At 35.9% G+C, this 21446-nt stretch overlaps 1 protein-coding gene across 1 annotated transcript in view; it reads right to left on the reverse strand.

The window, feature by feature from the left end:
* The window catches only part of LOC102806592 (ectopic P granules protein 5 homolog), a 74607-nt gene that overhangs the window by 20636 nt on the left and 32525 nt on the right, over positions 1 to 21446 (reverse strand). Inside the window, exons 19-33 of the mRNA XM_085494537.1 lie at positions 21163 to 21363; positions 19633 to 19857; positions 18265 to 18431; positions 17060 to 17341; positions 15960 to 16083; positions 14859 to 15006; positions 12420 to 12591; positions 11504 to 11594; positions 10637 to 10714; positions 9493 to 9635; positions 9151 to 9322; positions 6802 to 6993; positions 4580 to 4793; positions 2726 to 2874; positions 738 to 936 (exon numbers count right to left, since the gene is read on the reverse strand). Coding sequence (XP_085350663.1) covers positions 738 to 936; positions 2726 to 2874; positions 4580 to 4793; positions 6802 to 6993; positions 9151 to 9322; positions 9493 to 9635; positions 10637 to 10714; positions 11504 to 11594; positions 12420 to 12591; positions 14859 to 15006; positions 15960 to 16083; positions 17060 to 17341; positions 18265 to 18431; positions 19633 to 19857; positions 21163 to 21363 — 2557 coding nt within the window. The remainder of the gene's footprint in view (positions 1 to 737; positions 937 to 2725; positions 2875 to 4579; positions 4794 to 6801; positions 6994 to 9150; positions 9323 to 9492; positions 9636 to 10636; positions 10715 to 11503; positions 11595 to 12419; positions 12592 to 14858; positions 15007 to 15959; positions 16084 to 17059; positions 17342 to 18264; positions 18432 to 19632; positions 19858 to 21162; positions 21364 to 21446) is intronic.

Raw genomic sequence — 21446 nt, forward strand, 5'->3', positions numbered from 1 at the left:
TTTTATTTGAAACTCCTGTCAGAATATACTTTCCATTACGAAGAAAATTACAAAAATAAATGCATATTACACTAAAAATACTGAGTATTTTTTTTTCATGTGAACAGTCTTTTTGTGACGTGACGCTTATCACTCTTCCCTGACTTCTAAATTGGAGTTACCCTTATATTCAAAAGATGTACGGTGTATTGTTTGTTTTGTGCAAGTGATGTGGGAAAAAATGACCACGCCCATTTAGTGATTGCAATATGTACGTAATAGAAACCGCACCCCGAATTTGAGCCGTTGATCCAAATTTTTTATTTGATACATTGTAATATAAACCGCGGTTTATAATAGGATTTTAACGGTAGTTCCCGCTTCAAGTGTCATGGCACACCAAGCCACAAGAGTTGTTCTATTTCCCTTGGTTACCAGACATTGCACGAACAGCAACAATTGCCAGAACGATCTCAAATATGAGGTCTAAGTAGATAGACTAAATGGACATGGTGTTATTGCAGTAATACAGAGTAGTTTACAGAAAACAAAATTGGCATGTTTTCAAATTATGTCATTTAGTCATGTGACTTTGAGTTGGAATCCCGAACCAGTGGAACAATATGGCGATTACTAGTTACCTGCGTCCTATTGTCATTCACAAGGGACGCCATAAACTAGCGAAAAACAACACAAAGAATTATCTGTCATTAACTAAAGCTCCTCACCATTAGAGGGCAGTAGGTAAAGCAACTCACCTTGTTCAATGCCCATTCCAACTGAGATCACTCTCTCAGCCTCCTTTACAATATACGTCTGTGATAAAAACCCAAAAAAGTTTGACAGCGGTTTGATATACGGCCGCCATTTTGAATATAATCCAAACCTGGCAAGCTCTGCCGTGGACACTCGTAGTTTTTTGAAATAATTTGTCAACCATTCAATTGTCTCCTTTATCTGTAAAGCAAAATGAGGAATATCAATAAATATTAAATTCCCAATATCAATTTTAAATTTTATGCTCAAAATGCACTTTCATGGATAAATGTGAATAATGTATTCCCTACAGACAGAACCTTGAATACTCTGTAAGGAGTCAACCAATTTTAATCATGGGGGTGGGGTGGGGTGGTTGGCAAATTTGTTTAAAAAAAATTGTGAGCTGAACACAGAGAGAAAAAAAAAATTCATGCCAGGAAAAAAAATTGCACTGGTCACATTCTTCCACCCCCCATATTTCAAATGGTTGAACCCTAACTTTAATAGTGACCTAATCATTCTTACAATACTGAGTGAGACAGTGGCAGGCAAAAAAATTCAAGCATGTAATTTAACAAATTCTCGAGCAGGCCACTGACTATTACAAATTGACTACTAGTGATTAATTTATTAATCTGAAATTAAATTAAATTATTACATATGTACTGCAGTTTATTTTGATTCGTCCCTGAAATCAAAATCGGTATTTCCACAACCCATATGCAAATGAGGTCTGAGAGCAAACAAAGTAGTCCCTTCAGAAGTAGTTTTTCGAAATAAACAATATTTAGAAGTATGATATTTTCCCCTTGGGGTACATGAATATACTTGCCGAGTGACATGAAATTTGAACAACAGTAATGGTACTTTTAGGCAGTCACTTATTTTGGCCCAAACTAATTTGCATATCACCCATGCAATAATGTTTTCGGTCTTTTTACGGTCGATATGCAAATGAACATGGTATTTTCATTGGCTACCGAACTATTTTTATTTTGTAAACACATTTTTGTCTGCTATTTTTATCCAGTTCAAATCGTTCAACAACATTTTTGGCATGTCAGGTATACATCACATCGAATACTATGATTGGGAGAACTTATTGTATGTTGACCACCTGGAAACTGAGTTTTATAAACCTTGAAGGGCTCTCAGAAGATCCACCAGCAGTAAAATCAGCGATTACTATGCAGCCGCAACCATCAGCATCGAGATACCAGGTTTCTGCTGGCGGCGTTGCAGCGTTACTCAGTTCCAAATAAAAAATACCAACGCCAAAAGAGCAACATTTTAACCGGTAATCAAGACTCAGTCAATCCACGACCAGCAAGCAACATCACACACGAAGTTGTAGCGTGCAGCTCAGCGACAACCACTGTCGACGAAAGTCATCCAGTCAGTGGAGTACCGCAGTTGCACGGCATGTTTGCCAATGCACAATTCTGTGGCGGAACTTTTAACTTCAACATAAACTGTGTATCATAGTTGTCCAGTTCAAGTTCTGGTTCTGCTGTGGTCCCAACTATTAAAACGTCAACGAGTTATTTATTCGGACGGTGACTCAGATTAGACGTCTGATTATTTTAATTTCAAACAAACAGTGACACGCGTTCTCCGGGCGCGTTCTACACTGACACGCGCTGCTAGGGCGTAACACTTATATTGGAACATATTAATGGGCAATGGGGTTCCCCGACCTAAATTCCATCCCGGTTTGCACGTTCTTTCTTTAATACAAAATAATCAAGTATGGAACATATGTAATAATAACAGAACCCCACACCCTCCCCGTGGCTTTCGTTGCGTATGGAGGTTATTTTCACTCGAGATGCGGTGTATTCTGCTGTACTTTCACTCGCTTCGCTCGTGAAAGTACAGCCGCAGGATACACCGCATCACTCGTGAAAATAACTTCCATACGCAACGAAAGCCACGGGGAGGGTGTGGGGTTCTGTCATATTATTACGCGAGGATGTGGTGACATTACCTGCTCTCTTGTAAGCAGCGACTGTGTGTGTAGCAGTGATTGTAGTCTTTGTTGGTCACTATCAGCACCTTCCTGTCTGTTATACGTACAACCCAAGGATTCTAAGAAGTCTGTCCAACAATCACAACTCATAGTTCCTTTCTCAGATCCTGAAAAACGAGAAAATTGTTTAAAACATAGGGAAACCATTGTAGCCTTGCCTTGTGGAAATGTTGCAGGGGGAGATGAACACACTGAACATCATGGGGTCTGGTAAGGCAGCAAGCAAGGGACATTTAAAATATTGAGGTGTAAAATATCAGTTTTGAAGCAAATGCTAAAATAATAACCTATAAATTTTGAGATTTCTTAAGTAATTAAACAAATGTGGTGCATAGTGGTCAAAATCGGACTGCAATGAGATATTATCAAAGTCACTACTAGGTGGGCCAATAATTAAAATCAGACAACAATGAGCATTGACACTAGGCCATAGTAGTCAAAAGTTGTCAACAATGAGTAAATTACATTGTACTTAGGCATTAGTAGAATAATATATACACTGCATAGATTCTTGAATACACAGAGATATTACTAGCATTGTATCTAGGCAATAGAGAAATAGTGTATAGCGAGTTGTACACTGCATAGATTCTAGAATACACAATGTGATATTACTAGCATTGTAGCTAGGCATTAGTGGAGCAGTGTATAGTTAGTGGAACACTGCATAGATTCTAGAATACACAATGTGATATTACTAGCATTGTAGCTAGGCATTAGTGGAGCAGTGTATAGTGAGTGGAACACTGCATAGATTCTAGAATATACAATGAGATATTACTAGCATTGTAGCTAGGCATTAGTGGAGCAGTGTATAGTGAGTGGAACACTGCATAGATTCTAGAATATACAATGAGATATTACTAGCATTGTAGCTAGGCATTAGTGGAGCAGTGTATAGTTAGTGGAACACTGCATAGATTCTAGAATATACAATGAGATATTACTAGCATTGTAGCTAGGCATTAGTGGAGCAGTGTATAGTGAGTGGAACACTGCATAGATTCTAGATTATACAATGAGATATTACTAGCATTGTAGCTAGGCATTAGTGGAGCAGTGTATAGTTAGTGGAACACTGCATAGATTCTAGAATATACAATGAGATATTACTAGCATTGTAGCTAGGCATTAGTGGAGCAGTGTATAGTGAGTGGAACACTGCATAGATTCTAGAATATACAATGAGATATTACTAGCATTGTAGCTAGGCATTAGTGGAGCAGTGTATAGTGAGTGGAACACTGCATAGATTCTAGAATATACAATGAGATATTACTAGCATTGTAGCTAGGCATTAGTGGAGCAGTGTATAGTGAGTGGAACACTGCATAGATTCTAGAATATACAATGAGATATTACTAGCATTGTAGCTAGGCATTAGTGGAGCAGTGTATAGTGAGTGGAACACTGCCTAGATTATAGAATAAACAATGAGATATTACTGTAAAATGGTTAATTTTCACTGAGATAAAATTTCACTGATTTAGCATTTCAGGAATATTCAATGGGTTTTAAATTCACGGCTTTGCCATTTAGACAATGTGTTCTATGCTTAATTTCACATTTAGTTTAATTTAGCGCATTTCCCAGTCAGCGGAATGAGCGAAAATAAAACCCAGTGAATAATTAACCTATTTACAGTACTAGCATTGTACCCAGGCATTAGTGGAATTGTAAATCTATGCTTTGCATAGGTTCTAGAATACACAATGTGATATTACTAGCAATGTTGCTAGGCAGTAGAAGAATTCCTCATCAGATACATGGCAGTACAATATTACTGCAGAAAGTAGATATAATGAAACTCACCTAATAGAAGCAGTCTGAGCACATCACCATAGTGATCTGGAAACTGATTCATTAACAGTAACTTAAGGTGACTTCTGTACATTTCAAATAACATTTGTATTTGTAATTCAGGTTCCTGGCCACACAGACAGAGAGCTAGTCCAATGATATCAGTCAGCTGTGACCGTAGCGACAGGATAGGCTTGTATTCTTTCAACCACCTAGCTACATCAAACTGCAAAAAATAAAAAAAGTTATGTTTTTCTTTATACTTCTACTTTTTCAGATTTTTTATTATTTTCTGTAATTTAAATATTAATTTGGAAGCAGACAGACATTGCTTAACTACAAGTTTTAATAAAAAGTTTTGAATAAAATGTTTCTATTTAACTATTTTTGCAATTACATGTATTCTTTCCATGCAAATTGCAAAAAGATTTGGAAGAGACAGACAGAATGTGGCATTGCTTTGAAAAAATTTTTGATAAAAAGTTTTGAATTACATAGCTACACAAAACTAGAAAATGAAAAATTTTTGAAGCAGACAGACAGAATGTGGCATTGCTTTGATACAAGTTTTGATAAAAAGTTCTGAATTACTTAGCTACACAAAACTGGAAAATGAAAAGATTTGGAAGCAGACAGACAGAACGTGGCATTGCTTTGAAACAATTTATGATAAAAAAGTTTTGAAATACTTAGCTACACAAAACTGGAAAATGAAAAAAATTTGAAGCAGACAGACAGAAAGTGGCATTGGTTTGAAAAAAAATTTGATAAAAGTTTTGAAGCAGACAGACAGAATGTGGCATTGGTTTGAAACAATTTTTGATAAAAAAGTTTTGAAGCAAACAGACAGAATGTGGCATTGGTTTGAAAAAAAATTTGATAAAAGTTTTGAAGCAGACAGACAGAATGTGGCATTGGTTTGAAACAATTTTTGATAAAAAAGTTTTGAAGCAAACAGACAGAATGTGGCATTGGTTTGAAACAATTTTTGATAAAAAAGTTTTGAAGCAAACAGACAGAATGTGGCATTGGTTTGAAACAATTTTTGATAAAAAAGTTTTGAAGCAAACAGACAGAATGTGGCATTGGTTTGAAACAATTTTTGATAAAAGTTTTGAAGCAGACAGACAGAATGTGGCATTGGTTTGAAACAATTTTTGATAAAAAAGTTTTGAAGCAAACAGACAGAATGTGGCATTGCTTTGATACAAGTTTTGATAAAAAGTTCTGAATTACTTAGCTACACAAAACTGGAAAATGAAAACATCTATGACTCAATTTGCAACAACATCTTCCATGACAATTTTTATATAATTATTTGTAGAGGTGGAATGCACAGATATTGTGTTGGTTTTAAACCATATAACAGCAATACAGTTAAATTTCTGTAGACCTTGTATGCAAATGACTGCCAGGGGTTTTTATAGAAAAAAACTACAAGAGGGAGCACTGCAATTCAGGGGCGCCACCAAGTGGGGGAGATAAGGTACTCCCTACCAGGGTGTGGAGTTTTTGATAATTCTAAGTTAAAATGGAGCATTCTATGGCTTCCTTGGGGCCAAAATTACTATCAGACAGGTTACAGTTGAAGAGTGTGCCCACATGTGATCCCTGGTCAATCAGTATTTTATGGTTGCCAGAAGATCTGCTTCCCAAGATAAGGGGGTGCATGACCATGGCATGAAGGTGCTGAGCCTCTGTTCCCTTGTTTAAAAAAATCCTGACAGCCGAAATCTCATTGAAAGTGAGTGTCTTGTTTTTGTCAGATTCCCCCTCAACACATCTAATGTTGTCTGTAACCATGGTAATTGGAACATTAGATGCAATGACAAGGAAAATTAGAATACAACGTGATATTGGCAGCCATTATGCATCTAACGCCCATTACCAATACATTCTTTAATTATCAAAATTTATTAAAGCGCATGCGTCAGATGACCATAGCGTGACATTGTTTACAAACAAGCGTCATGAGGCTTTGTTTTGTTATCGTCGCTTGGGACTCAATTCCCGCGCGCGCAGGTGACGACTCTCGCGCTTTAAATAACACATCTCCTGCTGAAAGCCTCCATTGATCGCCAAAATGAATCGGAGAAAAAAACATCATCAAAATCATAATATTGATTATAATAATGAATTTACTTTGGCCTGTGTGTCTGATTATTGCTGCTCAATTGCATTCATATAGTCACACATTAACAGAAAAAAAAAATTAAAAATATGTAAATTCTCACCTTTGTTAACAACATGAATGCCAGATCGCTTTTCTCATGGGGTAGCTTTGTTACTTGTTTGTACATATCTACAAACTCCTCAATGCAATTGTTTGGGTTGAAGTTTGGAGCAAGAAGTCCAGCTAGAACCGGTTTATCCAACATGGCTGACAGTAATGGTTGTGATTGGTCGACGGTATCTAAGATGAATTCCTGTAAAGAAATTAGAATACAACAAATCATGAGATGACATAGTCCCTGTTATTTTATTAGAAAATTACATTAGTTGTGTACAATTTGTATTATCAGTCATGAGATGATGACATAGTTCCTGTTATTTTATTGCAAGATTACATAGAAATAGGTGTATACATGTTTTCCATGGAGTGTATTTACTCATGACGAATGTATTGGTCATGAGATGATGACATAGTCCCTGTTATTTTATTGTAAAATTCCATAGAAGTGTGTGTGTACATGCATCTCATGGGATGTATTTACTCAAGGTGAATGTAATTAGTCATGAGATGATGACATAGTCCCTGTTATTTTATTGTAAGATTCCATAGAAGTGTGTGTGTACATGTATCTCATGGGGTGTATTTACTCATAATGAATGGAATCAGTCATGAGATGATGACATAGTCCCTGTTATTTTATTGTAAGATTCCATAGAAATAGGGTGTGTACATGTTTTTCATGGAGTGTATTTACTCAAGGTGAATGTAATCAGTCATGAGATGATGACATAGTCCCTGTTATTTTATTGTAAGATTCCATAGAAATAGGGTGTGTACATGTTTTTCATGGAGTGTATTTACTCAAGGTGAATGTAATTAGTCATGAGATGATGACATAGTCCCTGTTATTTTATTGTAAGATTCCATAGAAGTGTGTGTGTACATGTATCTCATGGGGTGTATTTACTCATAATGAATGGAATCAGTCATGAGATGATGACATAGTCCCTGTTATTTTATTGTAAGATTCCATAGAAATAGGGTGTGTACATGTTTTTCATGGAGTGTATTTACTCAAGGTGAATGTAATTAGTCATGAGATGATGACATAGTCCCTGTTATTTTATTGTAAGATTCCATAGAAGTGTGTGTGTACATGTATCTCATGGGGTGTATTTACTCATAATGAATGGAATCAGTCATGAGATGATGACATAGTCCCTGTTATTTTATTGTAAGATTCCATAGAAATAGGGTGTGTACATGTTTTTCATGGAGTGTATTTACTCAAGGTGAATGTAATCAGTCATGAGATGATGACATAGTCCCTGTTATTTTATTGTAAGATTCCATAGAAAAATCAAGTGTACATGTATCTCATGGGGTGTATTTACTCAAGGTTAATGCAATCAGTCATGAGATAATGACATAGTCCCTGTTATTTTATTGTAAGATTCCATAGAAATAGGACTGTACATGTATCTCATGGGTTGTATTTACTCAAGGTGAATGTAATCAGTCATGAGATGATGACATAGTCCCTGTTATTTTATTGTAAAATTCCATAGAAACAATGGAAGTGATCAATTTTCCAGCATAGTTCCATGCAATTCAGCACATGCAGTGTCACACAGTGCAGTGCAGTGCCGCACAGTGGTGCTAAAGTTTAGCGCAGTACTTGGAAAGTTCTGTAACACATTGTGGCAAAGTCCAGCACTGCATCACAGCTCAGTGCAGTGCCGCACAGAAGTGCATTAAATAAATAATAATAAATAAGTTTATTCTCCTTATTATAACCAATACAATAATACAATCAAAAACTAAATACAATGCAAGAACATAAGTGAGAATAGGATTGGAAAATAGCCGTCATGTGACTGCTAATCTAGTCCCTTTCCAGCTTCTTAAATAAATACTCATAATAATTAAGTATTAGGGCTAGTCAAAGAAATAGCGAAAAAAAATATGTACATGTATATACATTTTATGTACAAGAAAACACCAAGTTCACTAAGTATACAAAAGATATTTTTTGTATTCTTTTTTGAATATGTTTCTTGACTGTATAAATCTAATATGAGTCGGAATTGTGTTAGAAAATTGTCCACATTTTTTCTTAACTTTGGGGAGAGAAAGATTACATTTGTAGTTTTGTCTTGTGTTATAATTATGTTCGATCTGCGGGAAGTAGTTGTGGAAAATTAGTGGTAATCTATCATAAATTGCATCATGCACTAAGGTTCCAATTTGTAGAGATTGTTGTTTATAAATATCATAACACATTACGCACAGTCTAGCACTGAATCTCAGTCCAGCACAATGACACACACAGATGCATAGTTTGGCACAATACTTGTGCCACACAGTCCAGAACAGTACCATGTAGTCCACAGTGAATGAATAACCTTACCTGTCCTAATATCTCTAAACAAGATGAAAAGAACTGTTTGGTTGGTGGATAATGTCTGATATCGTCATCACTTTCTGCTATGAGCTGATAAAACAATCTGGCACCAGATTCAAAAGCTGGCAGTTTCTCTCTCTCTTCCAATGGTTTCTCTCTTATGCACTTTATAAGGGCACTGAAAAAAAGGGACACGTCTTTGAAGCATGAAAATATACCTATGCATTGTCATACAGACAGACATACATATAGATAGACAGACGGGCATTAGCACAACATAAGCCCCTATTTTGTGATTTGTACAACAGGAGTTGCAAATTTCAAAACCAAGCACTGGACATGACTTACGTGATAGCATTTTCTATATGGACAGCAGCTGTGCAAACAGCAATCGGTGGGGGTGACATCGATTCTTGTAATACCTGTTCATACTCCTCTCTGTTGGCGTCCAATTTTCTGGCTGTGATAGAATTCTTTGTCATTTCCCGAAACTGTTAAGAAGAATTCATAAAAGTATAACAATAGTTAAACTTGTATTCATATGCTAGGTCACACATATTTCCAGCAATTTAAAGCGGGAGGGTCATCACCTGCGCATAGGCGGTAGTGTAGTCCAAGCGACAATAACAAAACATGCTAAAAATGCAAAGGCTCATGGGTAGATGCTTGTTTGTAAACAATGACACGCCATGGCCATCTGACACATACGCAGGTGACAACTCCCCCGCTTTAAAGTTACCATTGTCTCAATTTTTGTTCAAATTCTAACCACACATACAGTGTGTTTTGGCACATAAACCACATTTCATGTTTGCAAATTTCACCTGGGGTTGGGCACTTGAAAAGACAAGACCCATATCCTCGGGGGCGGACATCCGGGCATTTTCACCGCCTGGCAACCCGCGGTGGTGTAAACAAAGGCCAAAAACTCGCTGAAAACGGTACTTTGGGATGATTGTTGAGACTCTTCTGAACAGTGTAACAAGATTAGCTCTACGTGTGTAACATATATAAATTTGGCTGTTCGGGATTACTTCAAAGTTGAGTTTGTGTTGTTTTCTCGAATTTTCACCGGCTCGACCGGCGTTCCACAGCAGCGCGCACAGAGCCCATAGAAATGCATGTACAGTGGTGCGCGTCGTAGCAACGTGGAACGTCTTGTGACGTAGCTCCGCCCCCGAGGATAGGGAAGAATTGTGTTAACTCCATATTGGATTTTGTAAAGGATTGTGGGATAGAAAATTGAACTGTAGAGGGCGTTTTTGAGGAGGGGGGGGGGGGCTCACATTTTTTCCATAGAGCCTTATGTTGAAATAAACTCATTCATTCTTGTTTTCATGCAATGCATTAGTGTTTTTTTTTAAAAATTAGATTTCCGTTCACTGCCATATTCCCTCCGAATCAAATTAAAAAATTGCCCTCTACAGTTCAATTTTATATCCCACAATCCTTTGCAAAATCATATCATTTGATTATTCCAGCAGACACTCACCCTGAGAACCAAGAAAGCCGGTCCCGAACACTTGTGACTCAACTTGTAAGCGCTCTTACACGGTACCTGTAAATTTAACTAAAACATAGCGAAACTATTAAAACCTTACCTGAATTCATATATAAATCTGTAGATGTAATATGTATTAAAAATATGAAATGATTTCAGTCAAGTGTGGAAGTTTTTGGCCAAATATAAACTAAGTAACGACACATACAGAACACAAATGAATGTAATCTTATGGCATTAAGCATTTAAATGTGACCAAAATCGTTTGCTTAAGGCGTAACTAAGTTGAATTTTACTTGCATTTCATAACAATTTAACAAATTTATTTTTGTACGTCATTATAATCAATACTGTGTAATAATCAACAATTGCAACACAAGTAAGTTATAAACTTGTGAACTGCAGCATGGCCGGATGGTGATGAGATTTTTTTTTTTCATATCTCAAAATTTTTATTAGTGACATAGGATGAAAAAGTCACATATTTATAAAACGAATCTTAATATTGTGAAAAAACATACAGTGTGATCATAGTTCCCATTATATACAAATGGAATTTATCTCCCATAATGCATTGCATATATGTGCAGTAACATGCTCAGTAGTGTAAAATTTAGATATCTCCCACAATGCATTGCATATATGTGCAGTAACGTGCTCAGTAGTGTAAAATTTAGATATCTCCCACAATGCATTGCATATATGTGCAGTCACATAGTCATTCAATCAGTCAACAAGCAAACTTGATTCAATATCATGCAGGAAGTAGACAATAATTAACTCTTTATATATTGGATATAATGTTAGGTCCAAAAATCGAAGGTTTACACAGAAATATGAAAACATTTTAAGACTTACTTCAACTGGTTTATTGTAATATAAATCTGGCAACACCTCAATATAATTACAATCTATTGCGATGTGATTGGCTTCTCTCACACTGAATATCCTACAATAATGAACAACATAAGGTTTTTATTAGAATATAGGCTTGTTGACAGGTATATATGAAATGATATAACCCTCAGATCATCTTTCTCAACCAGCATCAATGAATTTAAGGAAGATCTTGGCTAATATACTTTTGAAACAAGAATTACCGGTACCTACAACTTTACTAAATTATTCTCATTAAGCAAGCAACAAGGGGGGGGGGGGAAATGAGTTAAAAATTGATCTGTGATTTAGACAATATTAAGCATGCTACTATAACAACCAATATAACTTCTGAAAGCTTAGATATACATTGGTACGGCATATGCACTACCGTATTCACCTATATCTAAGCTTTAAATGATATATTTGTTGTAATAATAGCATGTTTGTTTGAATTTTTTAAAATGTCTAAATCACAGATCAATTTTACCTCATTTTCCCCTTGTTGCTTCCTAAATTGGCTGAAAATAAATATAGCACTGAACTAGTTTGGGAATTATAAACTGAACTATGTGCTCAGCTCAATCCGAAATTGATTTACTTGATACAACTTTTGTTTGAGAATTCCCACATTTTATTTTTCTAATTTAAGCCACATCAATGCTTCAGCCCAACAGAATACTGTAAAATAGTTTTATTTTGGCTCAGAATTTATTCTTGTTATTTTCAATGAATAAAAATAAATAATAAAATCCAGCGAATTTAATTTTTTTCCCCTAAATTTTATATTCAACTTGAAAGTGAAAATAAATTTCATACTAAACAACTTAAAAAATCTTTTAAGCGAAATTAATTCCAGCTAAAATAAAGTATTTTACAGTCGGTACATGTACATTACCTTGCGTATTCAACTAATGACCTGATATCATTTTCCAATGTGGCTACCATTCTATTACTGTTATTCAGTAAGTCGTCAGATATCGCAGGTACTGGTGATTTCAAAGGTACTATAGACGGGGGTGGTTTTGATGGCTCGTACTGCTTCAAGCGGTGAAGAATTCGAGATTCAACTGAAAAAGGAAAGAACCATTGTGTAACCATGGTAATGGGATTCAATAATTACCATACACAGATTCTTATGCACTTTCCAATTCTTATTACCGATACAGAAGGTGATCATATATACTCAGTTCGCTTGCAACATTGCATTATTACTCGGAACAATCTTTGGCACTTTCAATCACGACAAATCAATGTTCCTGGACACAGTAAATTTCATAAAGGGTGCTGGCTGGTAAAAATGAAACGAAGGAAATTCCAATACTTTATTTTACCCACTAAACTACACGTTATGTTGAAAAGAAATTAGAGTTGTGGATATGGCTGAATATTGTTTTGGTAGTGTCATCTATATTCAAATTAAATCTGTGTACGAGTCATGTTTGCCGATAATTATGAATTATGTTGTAGATAGTGCTCTGTGGACGGTTAACTTCTTCGTGGTGGGTCCCACATTCATCTGCCGCAGCATTATATATTGTCTGGTTGATAGACCTATATGTCTTTGCCAAGACATCGCAGGAAGACATCTTTCGTAACTAATTGAGAGACAGCACGTAACCAAATAATGCAGTAAAACAACTCTGGTTTAAACACAGTGAGTGAATGAAACTATTTTCAAAAGAGATATATGGCTTCACATTAAAAAAGAAACCAAATTTGTGCAAATTGAGACACTAAGGCTGAGAAAAATATCGCTATTTCTTGTTTCCGTGTGCATCATTTTGAACTATGTGCCTCGGTCGTTTTTTTCCTTCTAAAGCATTCCAAAATGCACTTGTACTCGCACTTGTCTCAAATTCCCCCCATTTTAGCTCAGTATTCATTTTGAAATTTCCATGAAACGAGAAACAGAGAATTTTTTTTTCCTGGCCTAAAATGATGATTTTTAAAATCCTACAATTATTCTAGACTTGAACATAGTGAATTATTTTTTGATCACAAACATACAATTTCATTTCAACCCCCCCCCCCCCTTCAATCAAATATGGTGGAACTTTTGATATGCTAATTTTCAATGATTGAAGGCAAACATAGCAAGCAATGTTTCAAGAAATATGTCATATTGGAAAATAGCATTTTTTAAGCTTAGTTTATTTTAATGCTTGCTGTAAGTACTACTCAGACTCAGACATGGTGGAAGTGGGATGTGCTCTATTTATTTATTTTAATACTTTTGTGCCAGATGTGCAATTCTGGATATCAAATTCACTATTTCACCTGAATTTTGGGGTTAGGTACTAGTTGCAAGTGCATGTGTGTATTAAGCCAGACTCCTAAATCTAATACTGTAGAATACTTTATTTTCGCTATTTTCGCTGAAGGGATGATTCCGTGAAAATAAAATCCGGTGAATATACATTTTTTCCTATATTATACATTAATCTCATCAAACATCAGTGAAAATAAATTCCAAGCAAAACGCCCAAAAAGCCTTTTCAGCGAAAATAAATTCCAGCGAAAATAAAGTATTCCACAGTATGTTTTGAAGGCGTGGCAAACTGTACTTGGATTTTACTGCTGCATGAACAATCACCTTTGGGAATTAAACCTAGAAACACACTGCTGCAAGGCAAACATGCGAACCCCTGTACCATTGCACAAGTCACAGGGTATACTCTTTCAAATCACTTGACAACATTTCTGAGCATCATAACTTGCAGGTCTCCTTCTTCATTGTCGCATACGACTTATGTACCACTTCCGTGTCACTGAGAATGTTCTAGAACCGTACTGTGTCTGGGTGGAATATTCTAGATTTTGTTTAGAAACTGGTTGAATAGGTAATAGAACACTGTAGGAGGCAACAGAAGGTAATGGAACATTCTAGAAATTGGTAGTAAGTTCCAGACTCATTATGTATGCTGATGTAATGGTCTATTTATAGACAGTGTGGGTATATATAGGGGAGTTGTTCAGCACTGAGATCAGATCGGAGATCTCGTTGAATTGTATTGGAGTTTAAGTATCTAGTTATTGGAGGTTTGGAGTTTTACCGCGTTATTGTACTTGATGTTTGCAGAGTATAATAATACCAGTACCGGTTGAAACCTCATCTGTTGGCTCCGTGTTCGTATTTTATCATCGCCGCCAGGGAAGTCTTTCTGTTACTGTTGCCATTTTGGTATTTGAACCATCACACCTGTACTATACCAATTACGGTAATATTACGTTGCGTGTGACATCTGGGGGCTCGTCCATACATTGTTGATTTATTTAAACTTTTTAACTGCAATTATTGAGTTCTTGATCTTGAAATATACAAAAATAAACTTACTTGATTGAGTACTGTAATCAGTGAGTAGAGAATGTCGTCTATTTTGATCACTGCAGTGTATCACTTTGCACTCTTTCACCCAGGAACTCACTAACTGTATCACCTCAAACTCAACTCTGTCCTTATCCAGAAATTCAGTCCATATCTCCTACAGAAACAAGAAAGAAATACTGCCCTCAACTTAAGATATGTAAAATATTTTGTTTTTATGAAGAAAATGAAAAAATAAATGTCAGTCACTATTGTTGGATTAGATATAGTGGCAAACTTCACTTGCATTATTATGAAGCAATACTGTCACTTTACCAAGTTTTTTTTTTTTTTTTTTTTTTTTTTTTATTTTTTTTTTTCAATATTTTTTTTTATTTGCGAATATAACTTTATCAAGTTAAAACAAACTCAGAGAGTACAAATTTATAAGCAAGATATTATCATAAATAAATTTTGCAAGGTACAAAATGACTGCCAGTCGGTCAATTTCGTACAAGTTCTAAAAAATAATGTGTCATAGTAAATCAACAGGTGTTACCAGTATTCTAGGTATAACCTTTTCACCATCAGTTCCCTCTTTTCATCACAAATTCACAAAATAGTCTTGTTTATAGTCTGCACTTTCCCTCAGAATATTGGGACAAAAAATAGCCAAATTTTTTGAGTGAAACTGAAAATTGATTCAAATTTTGTCTATTGGCTCCAAAATTAGGGTTCATTTCCAGAAATATTGAAGAATATAAGAAAAAAATGTAGAAATATTTGGCCGAGAAATTCTAATGTTGAAAAGGTTAAAACATTGCCTACTGAAAGCCTTCACTGATACGAATGATATGTAACATTCTGCACAACTTTGAGATAATTGAAACCTAGATATTTGAAATACGAGTAAAATTGTCTATATACTGTAAAATAATTTATTTTTGCTGGAATTAATTTTCGCTGAAAAGACTTTTGGGTGTTTTGTATGGAATTTATTTTTACTGATTCTTAATGATTTAAGTGTAAAATATAGGAAAAAAATGTATATTCGCTGGATTTTATTTTCACTAAATTATCCCTTCAGCGAAAATAGCGAAAATAAAGTAATTTACAGTAGTTGACACCTACCTGTTGACTGTGGAATATTCTAAGTAGTTTATCTGCGTCATATTGCGGTGGTAAAGCCGGTAAGTACAAACTCGCTTCATGTAATCTTGGTTCATCTAACCACAGTATAAATGTCTGATACAATCTAATGATATAAAACATAGTGAAACTATGAAAACCTTGCCAATAGTCCATTGACAAAGTTATCAGTGAAACTGACATTTAATTTTCATGATTTGAGCCATTTCATGTTTTAAGTTCATGAACTTTGAAAGGAAACAATGAATTCTATTGTTAATTTACATTTTCACATGGATTTAATTTTACTTACCAATGCAAACAACAAAGATAAGAACTAGCCAATAATTAATGCATTTACAGTATTAAACCGCCGCACACTCAGATATGGTGACTCATTGGATGAAATCAACAATTTTGATAAAAACAAAACCTCCCAACCTCACCATGGGCTAGCCAGAAGCTGGTGTCTGACAAATCCTCATTTACTGCATAACTATTTTTTAGCCATGTACAAGTCTGTTTATGTAACATATTACTTTCACTGAATTAAACATCCGTGTTTATTGCGATTTGTTTATTTTTACTTCATGATGAGATACAGATGAAATATCAGCCAGCAATGTATTGTGGGCTAAATAAAATCAATTGTGGACGGATAAAGCCCAGCACAGGTCCTTTCCCTTATTAACACACAGCAAGACAATCTCAGTGTACGAAGTCAGTCAAAATGCTGGACTACTCTGTTTATTAAAAAACTGGATGAACGTTGTGTACAAGACCAACTAACAAGACTAACACGTGAAACATGCTTTCGATCGGACGTGTATTTTTGCGTGTATAGCGCGTGATCGTTGAAATTACTTCTCCTACGTTCGCAATGGGCCCGACTTTTAAAATGGTCAATCTGGCAAGATTTGTGTTTGTTTCTGAACTTGTAATGCTTATAACTCAGCGACTAAAGGCCAGATCGCAATCAGAGAAACATGTATAAGTAACTATAAACACGAACTCGAACATAAAAACATTTGCATAAAACATTGATCAATAATTGCACAATAAATGGGAATTTTGCGATCTCAGCGAGACACAATCTTACTTACTTAACTAAGCATTGATGGTATTCAACAGATGTCTGGTATTTCAACTGCTCCAATGGAGGTGTCTCTCTCCCATTCGTGGAACCTCCATCAGATGCATGCTGGGAGTTGGTATCTGAATCAGAATCTGGTGTAGATGCATGATGGGAGGAAGAACCAGCCTTTTTACTTGCATTGTGGTGATAATCAGCTGTGCAAACTAGTCGCTTCTTGCATCTCTTCAAGAGTGTAGAGTTTGCTAAACTCTCAAAGAACCTTAACCCGATGCTTCCTCTTTGTGGTAAACTGAAATAAAAAAATAAAACTAGGCTATATAAAATCAATAGATGAGTTAGGGGGTTTGGCAGTGGCTCAGCTACATAGAATCAATAGATGAGTTAGGGAGTTTGGTAGTTGCTAGGCTGGATAAACTCAATAGATGAGTTAGGGGGTTTGGTAGTTGCTAGGCTACATATAATCAATAGATGAGTTAGGGAGTTTGGTAGTTGCTAGGCTGCATAAAATCAAGAGATAAGTTAGGGGGTTTGGCAGTGGCTCAGCTATATAAAATCAATAGATGAGTTAGGGGGTTTGGTAGTTGCTAGGCTGCATAAAATCAAAAGATGAGTTAGAGGGTTTGGTAGTTGCTAGGCTGCATAATATAAATAGATGAGTTAGGAGGTTTGGTAGTTGCTAGGCTGCATAAAATCAAAAGATGAGTTAGGGGGTTTGGTAGTTGCTAGGCTGCATAAAATCAATAGACGAGTTAGGGGGTTTGGTAGTTGCTAGGCTATATAAAATCAAGAGATGAGTTAGGGGGTTTGGTAGTTGCTAGGCTGCATAATATAAATAGATGAGTTAGGAGGTTTGGTAGTTGCTAGGCTATATAAAATCAATAGATGAGTTAGGGGGTTTGGTAGTTGCTAGGCTGCATAAAATCAAAAGATGAGTTAGGGGGTTTGGTAGTTGCTAGGCTGCATAAAATCAAAAGATGAGTTAGGGGGTTTGGTAGTTGCTAGGCTGCATAATATAAATAGATGAGTTAGGGGGTTTGGTAGTTGCTAGGCTGCATAAAATTAATAGATGAGTTAGGGGGTTTGGTAGTTGACAGGCTACATTAAATGTTACCACTTGATTCAAAACAAGTATTACAGGTGTGTTGCTACACGTAGGCACAGATGTGTTGCTATGACAATGTGCATGCTGGTTACTAGGTCAAAGTACTTTACCCTGGTTCAGACACAATTCTTTGTAAGTACACCATAAAGAACTGTTGCCATATCGCTGGTAGTAATGGATGGTCCATGTCAGTTTCTAAAGCTTGATACGCCCACCTATATACAGATAGTCTACCAGCTACTGGACTGTATGGAAGCTTCAACTTAGAACAAGCTTTCTATAAATGTAAACAAAAAAATATTAAAAGCAGTCTGTAAAAAGGGCATCCCTCTGAAAACAAAAAATGTACTGGTCAACTTTTGTTTTGTTTCAATAATGATGCTTGTTTTTGGATAAAATATTTAACGTAGAAGCCTACTCAGAAATTAAAAAAACCAGAATTTATTTATTTTGCAATAAATTGTACTCCAAGGCAATATAAGGATATTGACTTAAAAGAAGTTGGGGTCACCAGCCTTTTTTTCGAGAAATTGATGGTTGTATTTTAGTGGAAAGTCGCCATTTTGACACGTTTATAACACTTTTACCACAGGTTCCTATGGCAGAGATATTATGCAATATCTCAAAATCTAACCTGGTGACATAGGCTGAAAAAATCATATATTGTTAATGGTGAAGTACTTTTTGTTGTTCTGAATTATTTAAAAAATCTGGGTTTTAAAAAGTGCAAATGCAATTTTTCTTTAGCATTGTGTTCTATGGAATTGTTCTAAAAATAGCAATTTTCAAGAAATATTAGGACACGTTTCTAAAAAAACCGGAACTGTAAAACACACAAAATAATGCTATTTAATTGTACCATGGAACATTAGCTAATAAATAATAAACATTGTCATGTGATTTATGACCAATTTTGTCAGAAATTATGACTAGGCTTCTACCTTAATGTTGCATAAATTTTAGAGGTTTAATCAATTTGTCAACAGAGGGCGCTGTGTAGATTGAACAATTGAAAATCACAAAAGCTAACCACATTTTTGTTTTTGTGGTGCGCATGCTGAGTAACATGTGTTTCACATGAATTTTATACATTACAGTCTGGGTGTGTTTTAACGCTATCCGCTGGCTTTGTCGTCTCATGAAAAATTATAGTTTTTAAAGTGAGTATCATTTTCATCAATAATTTCAACATATTCTTTGTAGTATTTAGCTATGTTACTTAGATCAGAAATATTTAGGTAGATTATGCTGCACAATTTATATATGTGACAGTTTTGAAAGCAAGCTAAGATAGTTTTAAGCCAGCTAGCTAAATGTTAAGTTATTCTCAGACTGTACTGTACACATTGTACGGAACCCATGTCTTACAAGACACGTCATATCGACTATGACACTTACAGCCATGAGATGTGTGCACCACCATTGTACATCCGCCAATCATAACCAACAAAGTAACGCTGACTTTTCCCTTTTCTTACCTTCAAAGCAGCATCCGGTGTTAGTTTGCTGTCTCTACTTAATAACTGATATACCACGTTTCTCATTTGCGAATCCTCCTCGTACCTCGACTCAATTGACAGCACAGCGTACGCTAACCAGGAGAATTCCTGACTTGGTTTTTCCATCAACGAAGGCATACTGCTGCTTATCCAAGACACTAAAGATGACAACACACTCTGCTCTTTGTTAGCGCCAAGTAAAGACTGCAAAAAAAACACACATGATTTATTATGCTAGAACAATGATTTCTCGTATCCTCGGGGGCGGAGCTACGTCACGGACGTTCTACGTTGCTAAGATGCGCACCACTGTACTACGTATTTCTATGGGCTCTGTGTGCGCTGCTGAGGAACACGGAACGCCGAACAAAGAGCCGGTGAAAATTCGAGAAAACAACAGGAACTCAACTTTGAAGTAATCCTGAACAATCAAATTTATATATGTTACACACGCGGGGGTAATCTTGTTACACTGTTCAGGGGAGTCTCAACAACCATCCTGAAGTACCGTTTTCAGAGAGTTTTCAGCCCTTGTTTTCACCGTGATGGTTGCCATGCGATGACAAATGTTTGCATGTCCGTCCCTCGAGAATTACACCCGACCCAGCCAAAATCAAATCAAAACAAAATGCGTCATTCTAAATTACATTTGAAGTCACGATGTTCAAATACTTATAAGGTGTATGATAAAAACTTTATGGTCTGGATACCTCGGTCGTATAGCTTACATTACGCAACCTCAGCCGCAAAATCCAGTCCACAAAAAATATTATCATGAACCTTGTATTGCCAGGCCTTGTAACGCTATGAGAAGAGTGCCCTCACATCACAGCAATAATTTCGCGTATTACGCCCGGCCCAGCCAAAATCAAATCAAAATAAAATGCGTCATTCTAAATTACGTTGTGTGTTTGAAGTCAAGCTGTTCATACAACTCTAAGGTGTTTGATAAATTCTTCATGGTCTGGATACAGCTTTTGCTGGCCTCGGTCGTACAGTTCACGCACACTCGCAACTTCGGGCCGCAAAATCCAGTCCATAAAGAATAATATCATGAACCTTTTATCGCCAGGCCTTGTAATGCTATGAGAAACTCAATGACTGAGCCGTGCAATAATTTTCTATATCACCCGGCACTTTTTGACCATATTTAGACAAATGTATTCCTTTTATAGATTCAGAGTAGTGTGTAATCTGAACTGGTTTCAGCCAGTTAACGGTACATACATGTAGTGTTGCAGGAGATAATTGGGAAAAACAAAGCCTGTTTCACATGAAATTATTTTTTTCAACCTTTTCACCTCTAGTACTCAAAAAATAGTCCCATTTATAGTTTTACACTCTCCTTCAGATTGGGACAAAATTAGCAGAATTGTTTGAATTATAACTGAAAATTGACTCCAATTTTGTCTGTTGGCACAAAAATTAGGGTTCTAGAAATATTGAAGAATATAAAAGAAAATTGCAGAAAAGTTTGGGGTGAAATTCTGGTGGTAAATAGATTATCACCTTGTACATTGAGAACAGAATCTCTAGTATTAAGTTTTCAGATCCTTTGTACATGAAAGCCGCTCTCGTCAAGCAATCCAACAAATACTGTACATCTCTGTCTTGTGTCCAGTACTCCACAGACGCCAACGCACGAAACCAGAATTCTAAGACATCATTTCGACTTATACCACCCGGTGTACCGGCACACTGAAGTTGGTGCTGTGAGGAAAACAAGAAATGTTGTTACTGATTTGTTGGTTTTGTTTTTACAGATGTTGCAAACCCAATAATTACAAATGAAA

This window comes from Saccoglossus kowalevskii, chromosome 20 (assembly GCF_978046115.1).
Source record: "Saccoglossus kowalevskii chromosome 20, keSacKowa6.1, whole genome shotgun sequence".
In the NCBI taxonomy this organism is placed as follows: domain Eukaryota; kingdom Metazoa; phylum Hemichordata; class Enteropneusta; family Harrimaniidae; genus Saccoglossus; species Saccoglossus kowalevskii.